Source organism: Camelus bactrianus, chromosome 3, assembly GCF_048773025.1.
Source record: "Camelus bactrianus isolate YW-2024 breed Bactrian camel chromosome 3, ASM4877302v1, whole genome shotgun sequence".
Classification (NCBI taxonomy): domain Eukaryota; kingdom Metazoa; phylum Chordata; class Mammalia; order Artiodactyla; family Camelidae; genus Camelus; species Camelus bactrianus.
This window is the reverse complement of record NC_133541.1, coordinates 43,172,414-43,189,433: the sequence shown is the minus strand read 5'-3', so window position 1 is coordinate 43,189,433 and position 17,020 is coordinate 43,172,414. Positions and strand designations below refer to the sequence as shown.

The window sequence follows — 17,020 nt, the reverse complement described above, 5'->3', positions numbered from 1 at the left end:
CTAATCACATTTGCCTATTAAAAGAGAGTTTTCTTTAATCTTTAATGTAAAAAGATACTTGCACTCCAATGTTCATAGCAGCATTATTTACAACAATCAAGACATGGTAGCAACTTCAGTGCCTATTAACAGATAAATGAATAAAAAAGATGTGAGAGATATATATGAAATCTTAATGATTTCAATGAAATATTACTCAGCCATAAAAAAGAATGAAAAAGTGCCATTTGCAGCAACATAGATGGACCCAGAGATTATCATACTAAGTGAAGTTAAGTCAGAGAAAGACAAATATTATATGATATCACTTACATGTGGAATTTGAAACAGTACAAATGGACTTATTTACAAAACAGAAACAGACTTACAGACATAGAAAACAAATTTATGATTACCAAAGGGAAAGGGGAGGTGGGAGGAGGGATAAATTAGGAGTATGGGATTAAGAGATACACACCACTATATATAAAATAGATAAATAACAAGAATTTACTATTTAGCACAGGGAACTATATCCAATAATAGAAAAGAATCTGAATAAGAATACATACATGTGTGTAAGTAAATACATTGTGTGTGTGTATATATATATATATAAATAACTGAATCACTGATACACACCTGAAACTAACACAAAATTGTAAATCAACTACAGTTCAATAAAAACAAATAAAGTAAGTTTTAACAAAAAGAGAGTTTTCTTTGACTAATTACATAAAAGAAAGTCAGAGATTCAAAGCCTACGGGAATTTGACACTCAAGAATTTCCCCACCGCTGATGCTGAAGATGGAGGGGGCGATGTATCAAGGAATGTGGCCGGACTCTAGGGACTGAGAGGGGCCCCAAGTGACAGCCAGCCAGTAAACTGGGACCCCAATCCTCATCAAGGAATTGAATTTTGCCAACAAGCTGAGTGCTTATGAAAACAGCCCCCATGGCAGAATTTGAGCTGGTAGGCACCTCAATTTCAGCCTGCCAGATCCTGATCAGAGTATAGACATGGTGTGTTGGACCTCTGACCTACAAAATTATGAGTTATTTTGGATTGTTTTAAGCCATTATGTTTATGTTAATTTGTTATGCAGTAATAGAAGACTTATAAACTAAGCAAGAAAATTTTAAGAGTGGCAATGAAGAGGATGGTTGTACAAAAAAGAAAATTAACCATAACATAATGATATAAGTCTTCAGTAGGCTTTATATAGTCACAAAAATAAAGACACTAAATAGTTCCCAAAATTTAAATTACAATCTAACTATATTGGGAGAATGGGAGGATAGGAGTCACATAGAGATGAATGAAAGAATTAAATCTTCATCTTCTGTACAGGGAAGTCAAGAGATAATGCCTACAAAGCTTAAATCAAGCATGAACAGTATGAATGAACAATACTTTATTTAGAGTTAGAGAAAAAGTCGAAGAGACAGGGCTGTAAGTGTTGAAAGTAGTCTTCCACCAAACAGGAAACGGAGATACTACCACTTTTCATAAAAAGTTTTCAAGAACTGACTCCTTAACTTATCTACATGCAAAACCAATCAATATATAAATAAACAAACAAAAAGTATCCCATTCTCAGATATTTAGGGGGCTTTATATATGCTGGCCCATTTGTGTAAAACATCTTTACCCCTTTCATCCCTGAATCACCATCTCATTAACACTTCTTGCTTAACACTATTTAAAATCAGCACTATTTGGATGCCACCTCTAAAGGAAGTCTTCCCCAACGTCCCACCTCACCCTCAAGTCCGAGACAGATAACCCACCAAGTGCCTCACACCACCACATTTTAACTGCTAAAAAAAAGCACTTAACTGCTCAGTCTGTCCCTGGGACTGGGATATTCGCAAAGAGCTTGCCCTATTAATTTCTGTATCCCAGCGCCTAGTACCTTGTACTGCATATTGCAAGTGTTCAAAAAATGTTTATCAAATGAATGAAAGTCTACTTCCACTGAGGCCAACTACTGCAGATGAGAAAGTTTATTTTCATCCATTATTACCCTCCTCAGTCAGAGATTATCAATCGGAGTTCCCAGAATTTAGAAAACAAAAACATACAAATACTTACACTAATATCTACCTATTAAATTTTAAAAGTCAAAATGTGGCTTGCACATTATCTATATTTCAATAAGAAAGTAAATAAATAAAAATAAAAGTCAAAAGATGACAGCATTTTCCATGAAAGGAAATTTACCAATAACCCTAGTACAATCTTCTCAAATGACTAAAATCTTACTTTAAGCTACAGTCTCAATTTTAATATTAAATGTAATATGCTTTCTCCAAGAAAGGCAGATGATTACTTAGCTGGAACCTTGCACCCCTGGACTATACAAATATACAGGATACTTGAATGTCATGATTAAAGGAAAAGACCCCATATACTCTAGTCATTCCACACAGGTTACCTTGGCTTCCTAAGATTTCCTGAGGTAACAGTACCTAAAGAGACACACTACCCTCCAGAAATCTCAAATTGAATTTAAAAACGCAACTGGCAGAGATACAAGGCAAAAGACGTGGGGATGACTCTTTGTTCTGATATTTACATGAGCCATCTCAGGCTAATCACTAAGCTTCTCTTAGCCTTAGTATCTTCATCAACAAAAGGAGTAAAACCTTTCAGGATAATCACAAGAATTAAAGGGTAGACAAGGAGAGACACTATGCCAGATACTTATTAAACGGAAAGTACTTTAAAAAAATTTTTTGTATCACTAGTCGTGCATCTAAAATTGCTTTATACAGTAATTTGTAACTATAAAACTCACCCATAAATATTTACTGAAAGAATGGTTTATGTTTCAAAAAAGGATCAAGGTGACTAAAAAGGGTTTTTTAAAACTGATAATAGAAAGATTTTTTCTTAATTTATTAGAACATTTGAGAGTAGTAATTCTCAATTCCAAGAGAGATCTCCCCATTGGAAGAGCTCTCAAACTTTAGGGCAAGGGCAGTGAAAAAACAGGATGCTTGTGCCTCCCTGTAGCCAGATATTCTAAGCCTTAGCCTTAAGTGCTTCCCTCTCCATCCTCTCATCACCAGAATCACTTTTTAACAATTCAAATGAGAACTACAGCCCCATCTCTCTCTCTCTCTGAAGTTTTAGGTTCCTCTCTACCTGCTGCATATCCCCATACCTCAAAGTCAAGATGTCTAAAGTCAAATTTACTCCTTCCCTCAAAAGCAATTTACCTGTTTTTCTGCCTTCCCAATTTTTGAAAGGGACAAGTTTTATTTTAAACCAAAGAAAAAAAATGAAAATGGAGTATAAGTTTATGTAGAAAAGCCCTGGATACCAAGGAAAATGCATGCAAGGTACAACTGCACAAATCACGAATCTACCATCACTGGGGACCACTGCAGCTAATCAAGAAATCATCTTTAAAAAGTAGAATATACTTTTTAGATGTCAAAAAATGTCCATAATAAACATACAAAAGGTGTTTTTAAACTGTTTAGATCACACATGAATGAGACATGTGATGCCTTTTACTACCACTAACATAAATCACATGAAAACAATAAAAAAGTTTAAAGAAAAAAAAAAACACTAATAAGAAACTAATAAGGAGTAACGTACCTGAACAAGATGAATAAGTGTTGTCAGAATAGCGCATCTCAGCATATTATGTTCTTCACTCTGCTTCCAAAGAAGAGGCAAATATTGTACCAAACATCCTACATATGGTCGTATCTATCACAACAGAAGTAGGGGAAGCAAAAGAATCCTATTAGTAAAGAAGGCAACTTACTTCAAGAAATTCTTGGGGGGAGGATATAGCTCAAGTGGTAGAGCGCATGCTTAGCATGCACAAGGTCCTGGGTTCAATCCCCAGTATCTCCTGTAAATATAAGTAAGTAAACCCAATTACCTCCCCAACTAAAATAAATGAATAGATAAAAAGTGAAACACATTTGAGAGAGAAAAAAAGAAACTCTGACAGATCTATTGGGTCCCAGGCAGCAAATAATTAATATTTACTGGATGTAAGGTATTAAGTACATATTCTTTTAAAGATAAATCCAACATTAAACAGAGCTCCATGGTAAATATTTTCAAACAATTTTAAGCAAGTACCAAATTTATTGCATGAAATAAAATTCAGGAATATAAAACAACATACTGAGGACAGAGTTTAATAGAAAATGCTGTTATAACCTGATTCTTTTTAACAGCTTACCTAATTGGAAATTACACTGTTTTAAAAAGAGTCAGCATTTACTCATTCATTCAACAGTTATCTAATGGCATCTTCTAAGTAAGAGACCCTGAGGACAAGGCACCAGAAAGAAAAGGAGATAAACATAGACATACAAACCCTTATACAATGAAAAAGGATAAATAAAATGGTGAAGGCGTACACAAGGTATAATAGAACTACAGGAGGAGAAAATCCTTTTCAAAGAATAAAACTGCTAATCCCACTAAGGATTAAGTTAACCTGTTTTAAAAATATACTCTGAAGCACAGCACACCTTGACAGTGAGTCTCCAGAAAATAAAATGGATCCACACTGAAGCTGGACACAGTGCTCCAGCTTTAGGCTTATGGTCACAGTATTTGGAATTGATCTAATGAGAGTACCCTTGGTGATAAATCAGAAATACTAAACCTTCACAGCTTCAGTACTATTTACTTCAACCCCATGGACTAACATTTAAAAGTTCTCCCAGAAACAGTGCGAGTTTCTTTATTCTGCTTATAAAACACCATACACTAAAAGGATAGCAAAACAAACAAAAGAAAACCAACAAAACCTGCAGGATTTGTTCCCTCTGGGTTGGGGGAGGAAGGAGGTGCTGAAAGATAAGAAGTTACATATTTGCCCAAATATTTCAGTAAGATAGAACTGAATAAATATTAAGAGACTCTTTATTATATATTACATTGCTTTCAAATTGTGAATATACAATTATAATAGATATTTATTGAGCATTTAATCAAAGATCACTCCAATTGGCTTATAAAAGCAGACCAATTAAAATATAAAAATCCAGGTTTCAAAGCACCTAACTCGTGCATATGCAACTAAAACCAGTATATAACAGCATGTTCTACGGATGAGGAAAATACAACAGTTTTAGTTTTGAACAAATTAGAGAGAATACTTTCTTTCTAAGGCATGGCAAAAAGGAAGTATATGGCATGAATTATACACAGGGTAGGTAATAAAACCAAAGTACCCAATTACAAATGAAAGTCATGAAGTACCTGTACCCCAATTCTAGTCATTAGAATATCTGATGTTCTAAATTAAAATTAATGCTTCAAGAGACACTACTTCAAAAATTACTCACAGATTCACTGCTGCAAAACACCAAAAAAGGGTTGGGGGTTATAAAACAAAGTGATGACAAGAGAGCCAAATACATTCCCTTAGGGTAGGAGAGGTTAAAAAATACATTACTGGGGCAACTGAGGAGATCAGAATATGGACTTGATATTAGAAAACAGTATTGCATGAATGTTAAGTGCCCTGGATCTAATTATGGCTGTGATTAAGAAGGAAAGGTCTAATTTATTGGGGTGAAGTGTCACGGTGTTTCTAACTAAAATTCAAATGGTTTAATTTTTAAAACTCTGTATATGCACATATAAAAAAAAAGAAAGTATGGTAAAATGCTAGTAACTGATGAAACTAGGTGAAGGATATATGGGTGGTGATTTACTACAACTTTTCTGTATATTTGAAATTTTTCAATGAAATGACATGAAAGAAAAAATGCTGTCCATATACAATTCTGAAAATCATTATAACATAGATTTCCTGGTAGGCCAATATCAACTATTTGCATAACATTTAAAAAATACATGGAATTTAGAATGCTTTATAGGCATTGGGCTAAATAATACTATATAACCCTATAATAGAAACTGAACCACCAGCACAACACAACTGAGATGAAAAAGAACTCATCTTTTGGTACTTCTACTCCAAAAACACCCCACGAAAAAACAATGAGGGCAGGCAGGTACTATGAGCATGACAGTCTCATGAGTTAGTTCATTGTATACAGAAAAATATCCACTTTCATTCATAACACATTATAGAAAACATGTGAAAACCAAACACGTGATGTACTAACAAATGTTTTAACAAAGGTTCCATCCAAAGGACCTAAAAAGTAAGTCCTTAATGACAACTCATCTTTCAGATAATACTTTCAATAGAATATTTAATATTTCACATAGGCCCTTTAATTTTATTATTTTCCTTCAGAACTGCATAAGTCGAAAGACTGTCTGACATCACACTTAACAATTAACATATTTTTTTCTGTGTATTTATGGGATCCCTCCACTGAAAAAATTTAACTATAGGTTTTCAACTACTTTTTCAAATGCAGAGGAAATATAATCTTCAAACAATTGGATGCTAAGATATAAAGACAGTGACTTTACCAAAACTTCAAAAACTATTATGTGTCAGAAAACACTGTTCTAAGATGGCTCAAAATGTTTGCAACCTAACAGACAAAAACCAAATTTGTATATAAATGATAGTTGACAGATATATAAATGATGGTGTTGTTCAAAGGTTAACATAGGAAAATGTTAAAGAATCTACTGAAAACATTTTTCCTAACTATTTCCTACCCACATTCTGAAAATAAAAAGTACTACTGGGTAACTGTATCTTACTGGTATTTACTGATGATACAGTCACCTGAGCTGCTTAGGCTATTGATGATGAGTATGGATAGAAACACAAAAGCATTTCTAAGTAACTAAGCAACAGGAATGTTAAACTTCTGGAGAAAAAGGTTTAGAGGTTTGGAGAAGCGGCATTTTTAAACTATTGCAAATATACAGTAATCTAAAGCATATTGAACATTTGTAATAATTTCATACTTATGAAACCTTGTGAGTTACAGGAGCTCAGAATTATCTTTACAATTTCATACATGAGGATGCAGGGTTAAAGATCTTGCCCAAGCTAAAGAGCAGAGACAGGGACTTGAAATGAGTTTAAAATATAGTCTCAAATGACCAAACTCCTTCAATGTTTACAAACCAATATCAAAATGCAATATCAAAATAATGTAATTAATGTAATAAGAACCCAAAGTGTTGAGAAAATTGTAAGATATTACTACTTTTAGATGCTAGGAATCAGATCTGCTCAAAATAACTAACAGTGACTCAAAACGGTCACTGTGTTGCATAATGTTGAGTTTGGAATACTGGCAATGCCACTAAGATGTCTGAACTTTAGCAAGTTCCTTGAAGCTTCAAATAGTTTGAAATAATAAATTCTAATTCCCACCCAAAGGTTTTTGTGAGGATTAAATGAGAAATACATGCAAATTACTTGGCAGAGAAGTTGGTAACTTGTCATTACTCAATAATTGATAGTAATGCTCAGGGGAGAGGGTATAGCTTAAGTTGTAGAGAGCATGCTTAGCATGCATGAGGTCCTGGGTTCAATTCCCAGTACTTCCTCTAAGAATAAACAAATAAAACAAACCTAATTACCTACACCCACTTAAAAAAAAACACCGATAGCAATTCTCGTCAACTCCTTCAGAATTAATAAACAGGCTCAAGGTGTCAGAATTCACTAATGGATCCAGAAGCAGACTCCAGGACTGTGGATTCGAAATCAGTTATCTTTCCCTAAAACCTCACAGATTTACTCACACTTTCAAACAAGAATATGTAGTTGTAAACTCGGATGTAAGAAATTTCAGGAAAACTACAGTGTGATTCCTGGATTATCAATTTTTCACAAAGATTAGCAGTGATAGGGGAAGCTTAATAAAAAATAATTTACTGTTAAGAACTTTAAATTAACAGTAATTTAAAGTGTGGGGGAGGGTGTAGCTTAAGTGGCAGACCCCATGCTTAGCATGCACAGGGTCCGTGTTCAATCCCCAGTACCTCCTCCAAAAATAAATAAATAAGTAAACCTAATTACCTCTCCTCCCCTCTCCCCCAAGAAGAACTTTACACATCAAACCAAATATGGATATAACGTGGACTAGACTGCAAAACACACTCAACTTTTAAGGTACCAATAACAGACTTCTAAGAATATTTGCAATTGCTGACAGACACCTGTGGCTATGCCCTCAAACACAGTAAATTTTAAGAATTATCAAACATATAAACTGGATTTGCTAAGAGCTACATAATTCTGCTTCCTAAATACTTCTGTATTGCACATACAATTTTTTATTTTTCAGTTTTAATTTTCTTAGGTCATTTTTTTAAAACTTAAGTATAAATGTCAATTTTGATACAGAACTGAAATTGTAAGTTAGAAGCATTTTGATGAATGTTTTAACATTTAAACAATGTAGACAATTAATGAATTCTACACAGACTCTACTTACCCCTCTAAAATTTATTTTCATGTTTTATAACAAAATTACCTGCATGTTGACTCTTTCAATCACACAAGAAAGGACATGTAAAACATGCATCTTTGTGTCACATTCTGTAACTTGCTGCAGTAACTGAAAAAGTAGTGTGAACATCGTTTCCAAATACTGTATGGAAAAAGAAAAAAATAAAAGTTTGGAATAGAAATGTAAAAGTCTTTACATACAGACAAACAGAAATAAGAAATAAAATTAAATCATAAGATAAAAAGCAATAAAAGACAAATAGCCAAAATCTTAGCATTACTTATACAACTTCAAATTGTTCAGTTTGCTAATATTAAGGCAGTGACTTTTTTCTTCATTGCTGTTAAATGCATTCATTTCAGAATTTAATTCACCCACAAACTGAAAAATGTTTTCAGAGAAAAACTGTGTCTACGCATTTTGTGTTTAAAATTTATACTGCTAACTAAAGTAAATTTTGAGCAGTGCCTTGTCATCACTCTTTCACATATGCCTTAGTTTTGCACAGTCCACTCATTAAAGCCAAAAGTTACTGCACCCACATACCAGCTCTCCGATGTGGCCCTTTAACATATGCTATGTAGAGATACAAATTTTTGTAGATAAATACTTGTAATTCTAAGAATGACAGAATATTTCTGATTAAGAAATAGAAAACAAAAATGCTGTCTGGCTTTTTAACTCTTCCATTATGAAAATTATAGTAGGAACTAATAAATGATAGGATGCCAGATACATAGACATTTGTTCTTTCAGATATCTGTTCATTTTTATACAGATTTGTAAAAATATTTCTTGCATCCTAAATACCTGACTCTTTAATTAACAAAGTCTCTGCTCTTCAAGTTTCCCCATCTATGACCCCAACCCCACAAGAAATATACATTGTATCATAAAGCTTTTTTTGTCTTTAGTCTTCTTGAAAAGAACATCAATGCCCCAATTCACTGACATATTTAACAAGTGCCTACTGAATACCAATTACTTGAAAACACCATGTTAGGTGCTGAGTACTGAGTGGAAAAAAAAAATGAGTAAGAGCGGTATTTTGCTTTTCAAATAATTTGCAATCTAGTGTAGGACAGACATATATACACAAACAACAGAAGGAGATAACCTAAGGAGTAAAAGTAACAGACAACATGAAATGAAATTACTAGATGTTTTGCAACTGTGAAAGGAAAAGTTTAGCATTCAACTCCAGAATAGATTACAAGATAACAAGAACAAGCAGAATAAAAGTGAACTATTTCAAATTAAAGTTATCAATAAAAGTAATTAATTACAAAATAATCTAACATACCATTAAATGCAACTTTAATAAATAACAGATACATATAATTAAAGCTATAAAATAATATAATATTCAAAAGACATAAGCAGAAATTATTATAAAACCTAGAAATAGATATTCTTACCGGTAGAAACTGATCTGTTCTAAACTCAAAATCATCAACAGGTGAAGAGCAGCTAAGGAATACTGAGAACTTATGAGATTTACCAGGATAAAACATATGTAAAAACCAAATACAATAAACCAATCAAAAATACATTTAATTAGCTAAAAATTAATTTAACAAAATTAACAATTTTAAAGTGTTGCTAAAATTCTTTGCAATAAAGTATTTTTTAAATTTTTAAAGGATATTTAACTTCAGAGTTGTAGCTGTTTCAATACGGACCTAAAAGAAAGTATATCATGAATTTTGAGTCATTTTAGAACTACTAAACACCATTAATAACAAATGACAAAAAAAGTTTGGCCAATCACTTCTTTACTCTTTCTGTTAATATTAAAGTCACAGATCATGTTAACAACTAGAAATAAAAGGACATTCTCCCTATTTAGCAAGGACTAAAAAGAAAAAATAAAATAGTGTCATTCCCACCCTTCTTAGTTTTCCCTAATTTGCTTAAGGAGTCTTTAATCCAGTGGCTGTTTCCAGGGGAAAAAAAAAATTTGCTGTTAAGTGTGTGGAGAGCATGGGACTGAGAGAAGAGAGTACGAAGATGATGCCAGAGGGAAAGGGAAGGTTGAGAAGCAGGAAAACAGGGTGGGGTTGGGGAGGCTGGAGGACTTGTAAGAAAGGAAGAGGGAGGAGGAGCAGGAAGAACACAAACTCCCATCTGTTACCCCAATTACAGAAAATCCTTGTAATAACTGAAAGATAAAGTCTGGGATTTTCTAAATCCCAAAGTCCACAAATACAGAAAGGTTTGCACAATCTCTTGGCTTCTCAAATCACATTTTCTTTGTGTATCAGCATGTTACCTGGGTAAACCACATCATCACAGCATAATCTCCTAATTTTCTTTCAAGTTTTACCTGTGATGTGACCAGCTAAATTGGCATCAGCTACCACATTCGTAATTCCACATGCAATAACATGAGCTCAAGTCACAACTGAATTCTGTGTTCTGCTCTGTAAAATAATACAGCTAAAACTTTCATTTCCTGGCTAAGAGCCATTACTTTCTTACATGCTACTGTACTTTCTACTCCTGCAATAGCAATGGGTTTTGCCTTTGCAGTCATTTTCCACAAAGAAACAGTTCTGATCATTTTACAGGAGCTTCTGAGGTCCTGACATGCTGATTAGGCACATCCATCAAATGTTAGGTACTACAGTTCCAAACCCCAGAGTCCAGGAACCCAGAGTGCAGGTGTTTCCTTGCCTGCGTTTTCTTTGTATTCACTGCTTATAAATTGTGAATATTCCTAGGGTTTTAAATGATTTAACAAGTTTGCTGATGATCTACAACATGCAAAGTGTTCTACTACAAAATGACCTAATGAAAAGATGACGTTCTCATGCAATTAAAAATATTCAAAAAGGAACAGTACCTCCCAGACATTGTGGTGGGTGCTGTAGGAAAAAAAGCTGAGTAAGACACACCTAGTCCTTGCTCTCAAAGAGCTTACAACCCAGCAGAGAGGAAAAGAACTACCCAGATACTAAACAAGTATTAATAAAAATGGCTAACTTGAAAAGCCTAAGAAAAGGACAATCCCCTTGAGGACATGGACTATTTCTAGTCATCGTCCAACTGTCAGCATTCAGTACAGTATGAGGCATACAACTGGAACTATGTTAATAATTTAATTCACAAACACCAGGACATGAAAGCCACCACAAAGAGAAACCAAACTTCCAGCATACCAACCCTTAAATCCTCCACAAAAGAAACAGAGATGCACTAAACCCATAACCATGATACCTAGGCAAGTAAGTATAGGAAACAAAAGGGACACTTGAATGAAACAAAGAGAAGACAGTGCAGTATTGCATGCAGAGAAAAAGACGAAACAAATAACAATGATTTGCCTGTACTCTAGTTTAACTACAGGAACAGGAAGCCAGAACATAAGGGAAAATAAAAAGCACACAGTTTAAGAAAACAGAGGAGCATTTAAAATATGACAAACACAAATAAGAACAAACTTAGCCCCTACTGAACTGTAAAAGAAATGGGAAGTACTTACTGCACAGAGACAATGAATTCTGCAGCAATTCACAAGTAATGGGGGAAAAAATCAGAACCTGGATTTATAGAACGAAGAGTTGGGGAATGTGAAGGAAGACTGGTAGCAGACAGTCTAACAGTTTCTAAGATATTATTGAATAAACACTTCATAAATAAATGCAAGAAAACAAAACTCTTCCCTTAACCAGACTCTAAACAGGACTCGTCATAGAATAAATCTAGAATTTCTGAAGGAGAATAAAACTCTCAGTATCCAGAACCGGATCCAGACGTGAATTCAGCCTGAGCCTACCCTACACCTCTAGCTGAAACATCAGAAAACTCATAAAAGGATAAACTAATTCCATACTGAGGCAAACAAATGCCATTAAGTTATCAGAATTGTTGAAAGGATCCCAGAAAAGCATGACAGTAACAGAGAAATGAATGAGAAGAAACCAGAGGTCAACATTACTTCCCAAGAAGATGGCTACATAAAGGCAAGAGTAACCAGACATTTCCACATCCAGCATAAGAAAGAGCCTTGGGGTTACTGTCAGGGTGGCTGATTTGAGTTCTAGACTTGGACTAACCTAACGCCTGACCACTACTACAGCCTGCCCACAGCAGTGAAGGGTATTCCACACACTAACACAGTGAGCATGGTGCTGGGACCAGAAAGAAATGGCAATGTCTCAGGGACATAGGACCACTAGGAAAATGTAAATAACGCAGACATGAAGGAATCATTTTGAAAAAAAGTAATCTGAAGATAAACAGAATAATGACTGCATAATCTTTTATCCTTATCTCTAAACTTTTTCAATAAACATCATCTAATTTTCTGATTCCATGCTAGGCATGAGAGATACTGATATGAATAATATTACCCTACACAGTGGTTCTATTACTACTTGGTACTGTTTATGGTACATTTTTTTCTCTATTCTGCAATAAAGTCAAGATCACTGAATTACACATTTTGATGTATTTCTTCTGAAATACATATGTAAATGAGCTTCCTAAAAGAATAAAGAGTCTTTCGTTTATTCACCTCCTTTCAAGAAAAAAATTCTAAAGCTCATTTTCATATAATATGGATACTAAACACATCAATACAAAACCAAAACTGTCTACAGGAAACTTACTAGATTAATGTTTTCTTTCTTTGTAGTTTCAGAGTGGCCTAACATTTTGATGTCTCAAACTCAGATTTTTTTGATATTTCCTTTGGAAATTATATTTCCTGAATGTAAGTGAATTCAGAATTCATTCTGTGAAAACATAGACTAGCCCAGAGTTTAAAATCTGTAAATGTTTTGAGACATACAGGATGGACATTGTCCATAGTAGAAAGCAAAATCAAAACTGTTAAGGCAGAAAGTTTGACAGAACTAGGAGTCCCATAAAAGGCACAAGAGTGAAAAGACAGGAGAACTTCAATGCACCTTGTTAAAAATACCTCTGCCCAAATCCCAGCTGCACCTCCCACAGTGCTTTCAGGGTTTGCTACAGTCATGTACATACCATCCAAAGTCCCTTCCTAAACTCCATAACTGGCTTCCCATATTGAAAATTCACTATTTCTATGCTGGTATTCAACCTGCCCATGAAGATGGCCATTTCTGTGCTTGACAGACAATAACCATAATATACTGTACCCTCAAACTATAAATCTGCTGGTTGTACCACAGTTTATCATGTATGTGTGTATATATATATATACATAGAGAGAGAGAGAGAGAGAGAGCCTCTTATAAGGTTGAAAGAGTACACTAATGCCAATTTTTAGTAGCTTATTGCTTATTTTATTGAAGGCTGCATAAATAACGTAAGAAAAAAATTTTTTTAATTACTTATAATTTCCAAAGTTGAAAGAGATAATTCGGTCAGAAAACTTAAAAATAAAGAGGCCCAGTATGCAAATCAAATATTCTAGTCAGGGAATCATCTGCAGTCCTAGGAAAAGATCCTCTCACCTAAAATTTAGTCATTCTGTACTGTGGTAACAACATTCTCAAATCTGAAACTTGCCATAAGCACATCTACTCAGTAACATGTTCTAAGGGGAGTATGTAGAAGATATTTTTTACATGAATTTTTCAATAAAGCACTGTAGTATTGGTGTCCTTATAAAAAGACATAATAAAAATGGAATCTGACTTGATATCATGTTGAAAAATAAATTCCAGATGGAACAAAGAACCAAGGATGAAGGAAATGGATTTATTAAACAAGAAACAAAAAGAAGAAAACAGAAAAAGGAAACTGATGAATCTGATAAATTGCACTAAAATTAAAAACCTCTGCTCAATAAGACAACAGAAAGAGTGGAAAGACAGAGAGATTCAACTGCATTTGTAATTTTTTTAAATGAAATATTTTCAATATATATGGAACACTATTACAATGGAAATATGGAAAACCAGATGCTTGTTATGTCAGCCACTGAATTTTTCTTTTTCCTTGTTATAATTCTTAGATTTTAAAATGAAAAAAGTAAAAACATCCCCTTTTTAAAGATTAATCACAATAGGCTTAGAAGTAAAAATTTTCAAAGTAGCAATTATCTTACACTGAATCAAAATTCCCAACACTTATTACCAAAAAAGTTTCCAAATATTACAATATTATAAATGCTTGCCCATTATGCCTAAATTATTTTAATTGCTAAATATTGAGGAAGTTATGATACTATTTCAAATACACTAAAAAAATTTCACTCAACTTGCAATATATTCCTCCAGAACAAACAACACTGTCATGCAAGTATCAGATGTACTCTACACAGTGGCCTCAGATATAAAATTAAAAAGCCAGCTGGAGAAGTCACCAGTTGATGCACTATTTCTATTCTGCCACAGCCAGCCTTATAGCAAAATGGACATAAGACATAAGACTAGGAAGCCTCTCAGACAACTACAGGATTAAATCTATCCCAACTCCACAACCACAGCAATCAAGCAAGAGAATATAGACTCTGAAAGCCAGAGAAGACTTAGATTCATCAGAATCGATACACTTTGCATGTGTGTATATATGTGTGTGTATGTATATTCACATTTGTATGTTTGTACATATGTCTGTGTTTGTACATTGTTGTTATCTTCCCACATTTCATTAGCCAAGTATTTCTCACAGGTTGAAATTAGAATACCGTATCTTACATACTTTTTATTTTAAATTTCTGATAAATTTTCTTTTATTTTTTAATGGATTCCCTTGTTTAAGCACAGATTACCCATGCTTAAACTATTTAAAGAACTACAAAATGATATTTAGAGTAAATTCTCAATTATTTAAACAAAGTAGGTAACACTAAAGTAGAACGATCCAAAGAGGAGTTCAATCTGCCTTTATAATGTACTGTGCTTCTGCAATTACGTTTTGTTAATTTCATAATTTCTTTAATTATGTTTTCTTTGTTGAACATTAAAAGTAGTTTATATTATCATGGCACACGTGTGAAAAGTATGGCCCAAGTCTTTGCTGAAAAACAGGGTAATCAGGTGGGTTCAAAATTTTTTAAAAAGGGATATTGAGAAATTTAAACAAGATCTTACCATAATTCAGAGAGGAAAAAAATCACTTAATTTTATCTAAAAATCATTTGAAACTCTGGGAAAAAAACAACTAGATTCACTTTTCAAAGACTATGCTGGAGTCATATCTAAGCCCAAGACAAAGAAAATGTATATTAAGTCATGAATATATTCACTCAGGCATAAAATAAAGCACTAAGAGGGGGAAAAAAACTATTCCACACTATGGTGAACATCTTAAAAAAAATCTCTTTGAGTAACCAACACATAATAAAGCAGCAAACCTACTGCTTTGAAGGGGAACAAAGCAACAAAGAAGTCATTAATGAGTTTTCAGTAACCAAAACCAAGAATATTATGTCAATGCTATACATAGAGAAAAAGTCCTAAAAGAAACAATTCTAAAGGCAAAAAAAAAAAGAGCAAGCTATAAAAGTATCTTAAAAAACTACCTTCTTATTTTTTACTAAAAAATTATAAATAATATTAGATTGGTAGAGCTTGTTAATTTTTTTTTATTGACTAGTGATGAGAAGGGCAAATAAAGGATTTCCTTCCCTCAAACCAAACTGCTCCCCAAGGAATAACTACAGCATTGAAAGGCCATCAACATTCTAAAGAAAGATATAAACCGTTTCTAAATTTGAACTTTTAACATAGGTTAAAGTCATAATTCTTTTAAAACGTTTAAGCAATGTAAGACATTTAAGCAACATACCACTAAGTCTTGATCCTGAAGCAAGTTACAAATTGCCTCATATAACATGGGTCTTAAGTCAGACTTGAATTTCACAGAAATCCACTGACCAATGAGCCAAATCACCCTGCGTCGCAATGGCTTATACCTAGATAGGGAAAACCATGAAATTAAAATGTTAAATATCTTAAGAAGTCTATTTTATTTAGTATATTTCATCATTTAAATCTAAAATGTAAGAAAGCAATTTTTACTTTTTAATATAAAGGTTTAAAAGCTACTTCTAAATATACCACAGTATAAACACTAGTAATAAAGTTCTGATCTAAAAAACTGAAAATTCTTAGGGAGATATATTGTGAATCTGACTGTCTTGTATTAAAGAATTATAACATATACATGTACAAAAATACCAAGTCCACTTCTGTTCCTCAAGTAACCAAAGCCAGCTAATCAAAATAGGTATAACTAGCTAATATCCCAAAGCTTAAGGCTGGAGAGGCCACAAAAAGTAGTAATAAAGGAGCTCCTGTATTCAGTTTTCCATTTCCAATTCTGTTAATCTCATGAAGATTATTCTCAGAACACTTCGAGAGATTTCTAAACTTATATAAATATTCATATAAATTTACACTGACTTCAGCCTAACTTTATGATTTTGTAAAAAGGTGCCCAACTACAAAATGTGACTCAGATTACCAAAAATAATGATTCATATTTTATAAGCTATAAAACATCTGCAGTAAGATGCACACATATCTGTTTCTCTATGGTCATCTTTGCTAAGGGAAATGAAGGTTCTTTATGCAAGGAGAAAAACCACTTGTGTCCAAGAATTCCATCCACAAAATCTCTTCTTAATATTATATAAATTATAGTGGCAAGATGACATTTCTTTCTTGATATAAATGGGGTAAACTAATGGATATACCACATTTTAAAGAAAATTAT

General features: G+C 33.4%; 1 protein-coding gene across 3 annotated transcripts in view; it reads right to left on the bottom strand.

Annotated features, from left to right (window-relative positions):
* IPO11 (importin 11) overlaps nt 1-17,020 on the bottom strand; it is a 177,358-nt gene that overhangs the window by 92,155 nt on the left and 68,183 nt on the right. For all 3 annotated transcript variants that reach the window (XM_045525079.2, XM_045525080.2, XM_010966247.3), the window contains exons 16-20: nt 16,091-16,217; nt 10,014-10,047; nt 9,784-9,824; nt 8,390-8,506; nt 3,594-3,707 (exon numbers count right to left, since the gene is read on the bottom strand). In XM_045525079.2, the coding sequence (XP_045381035.1) occupies nt 3,594-3,707; nt 8,390-8,506; nt 9,784-9,824; nt 10,014-10,047; nt 16,091-16,217 (433 nt within the window). The remainder of the gene's footprint in view (nt 1-3,593; nt 3,708-8,389; nt 8,507-9,783; nt 9,825-10,013; nt 10,048-16,090; nt 16,218-17,020) is intronic.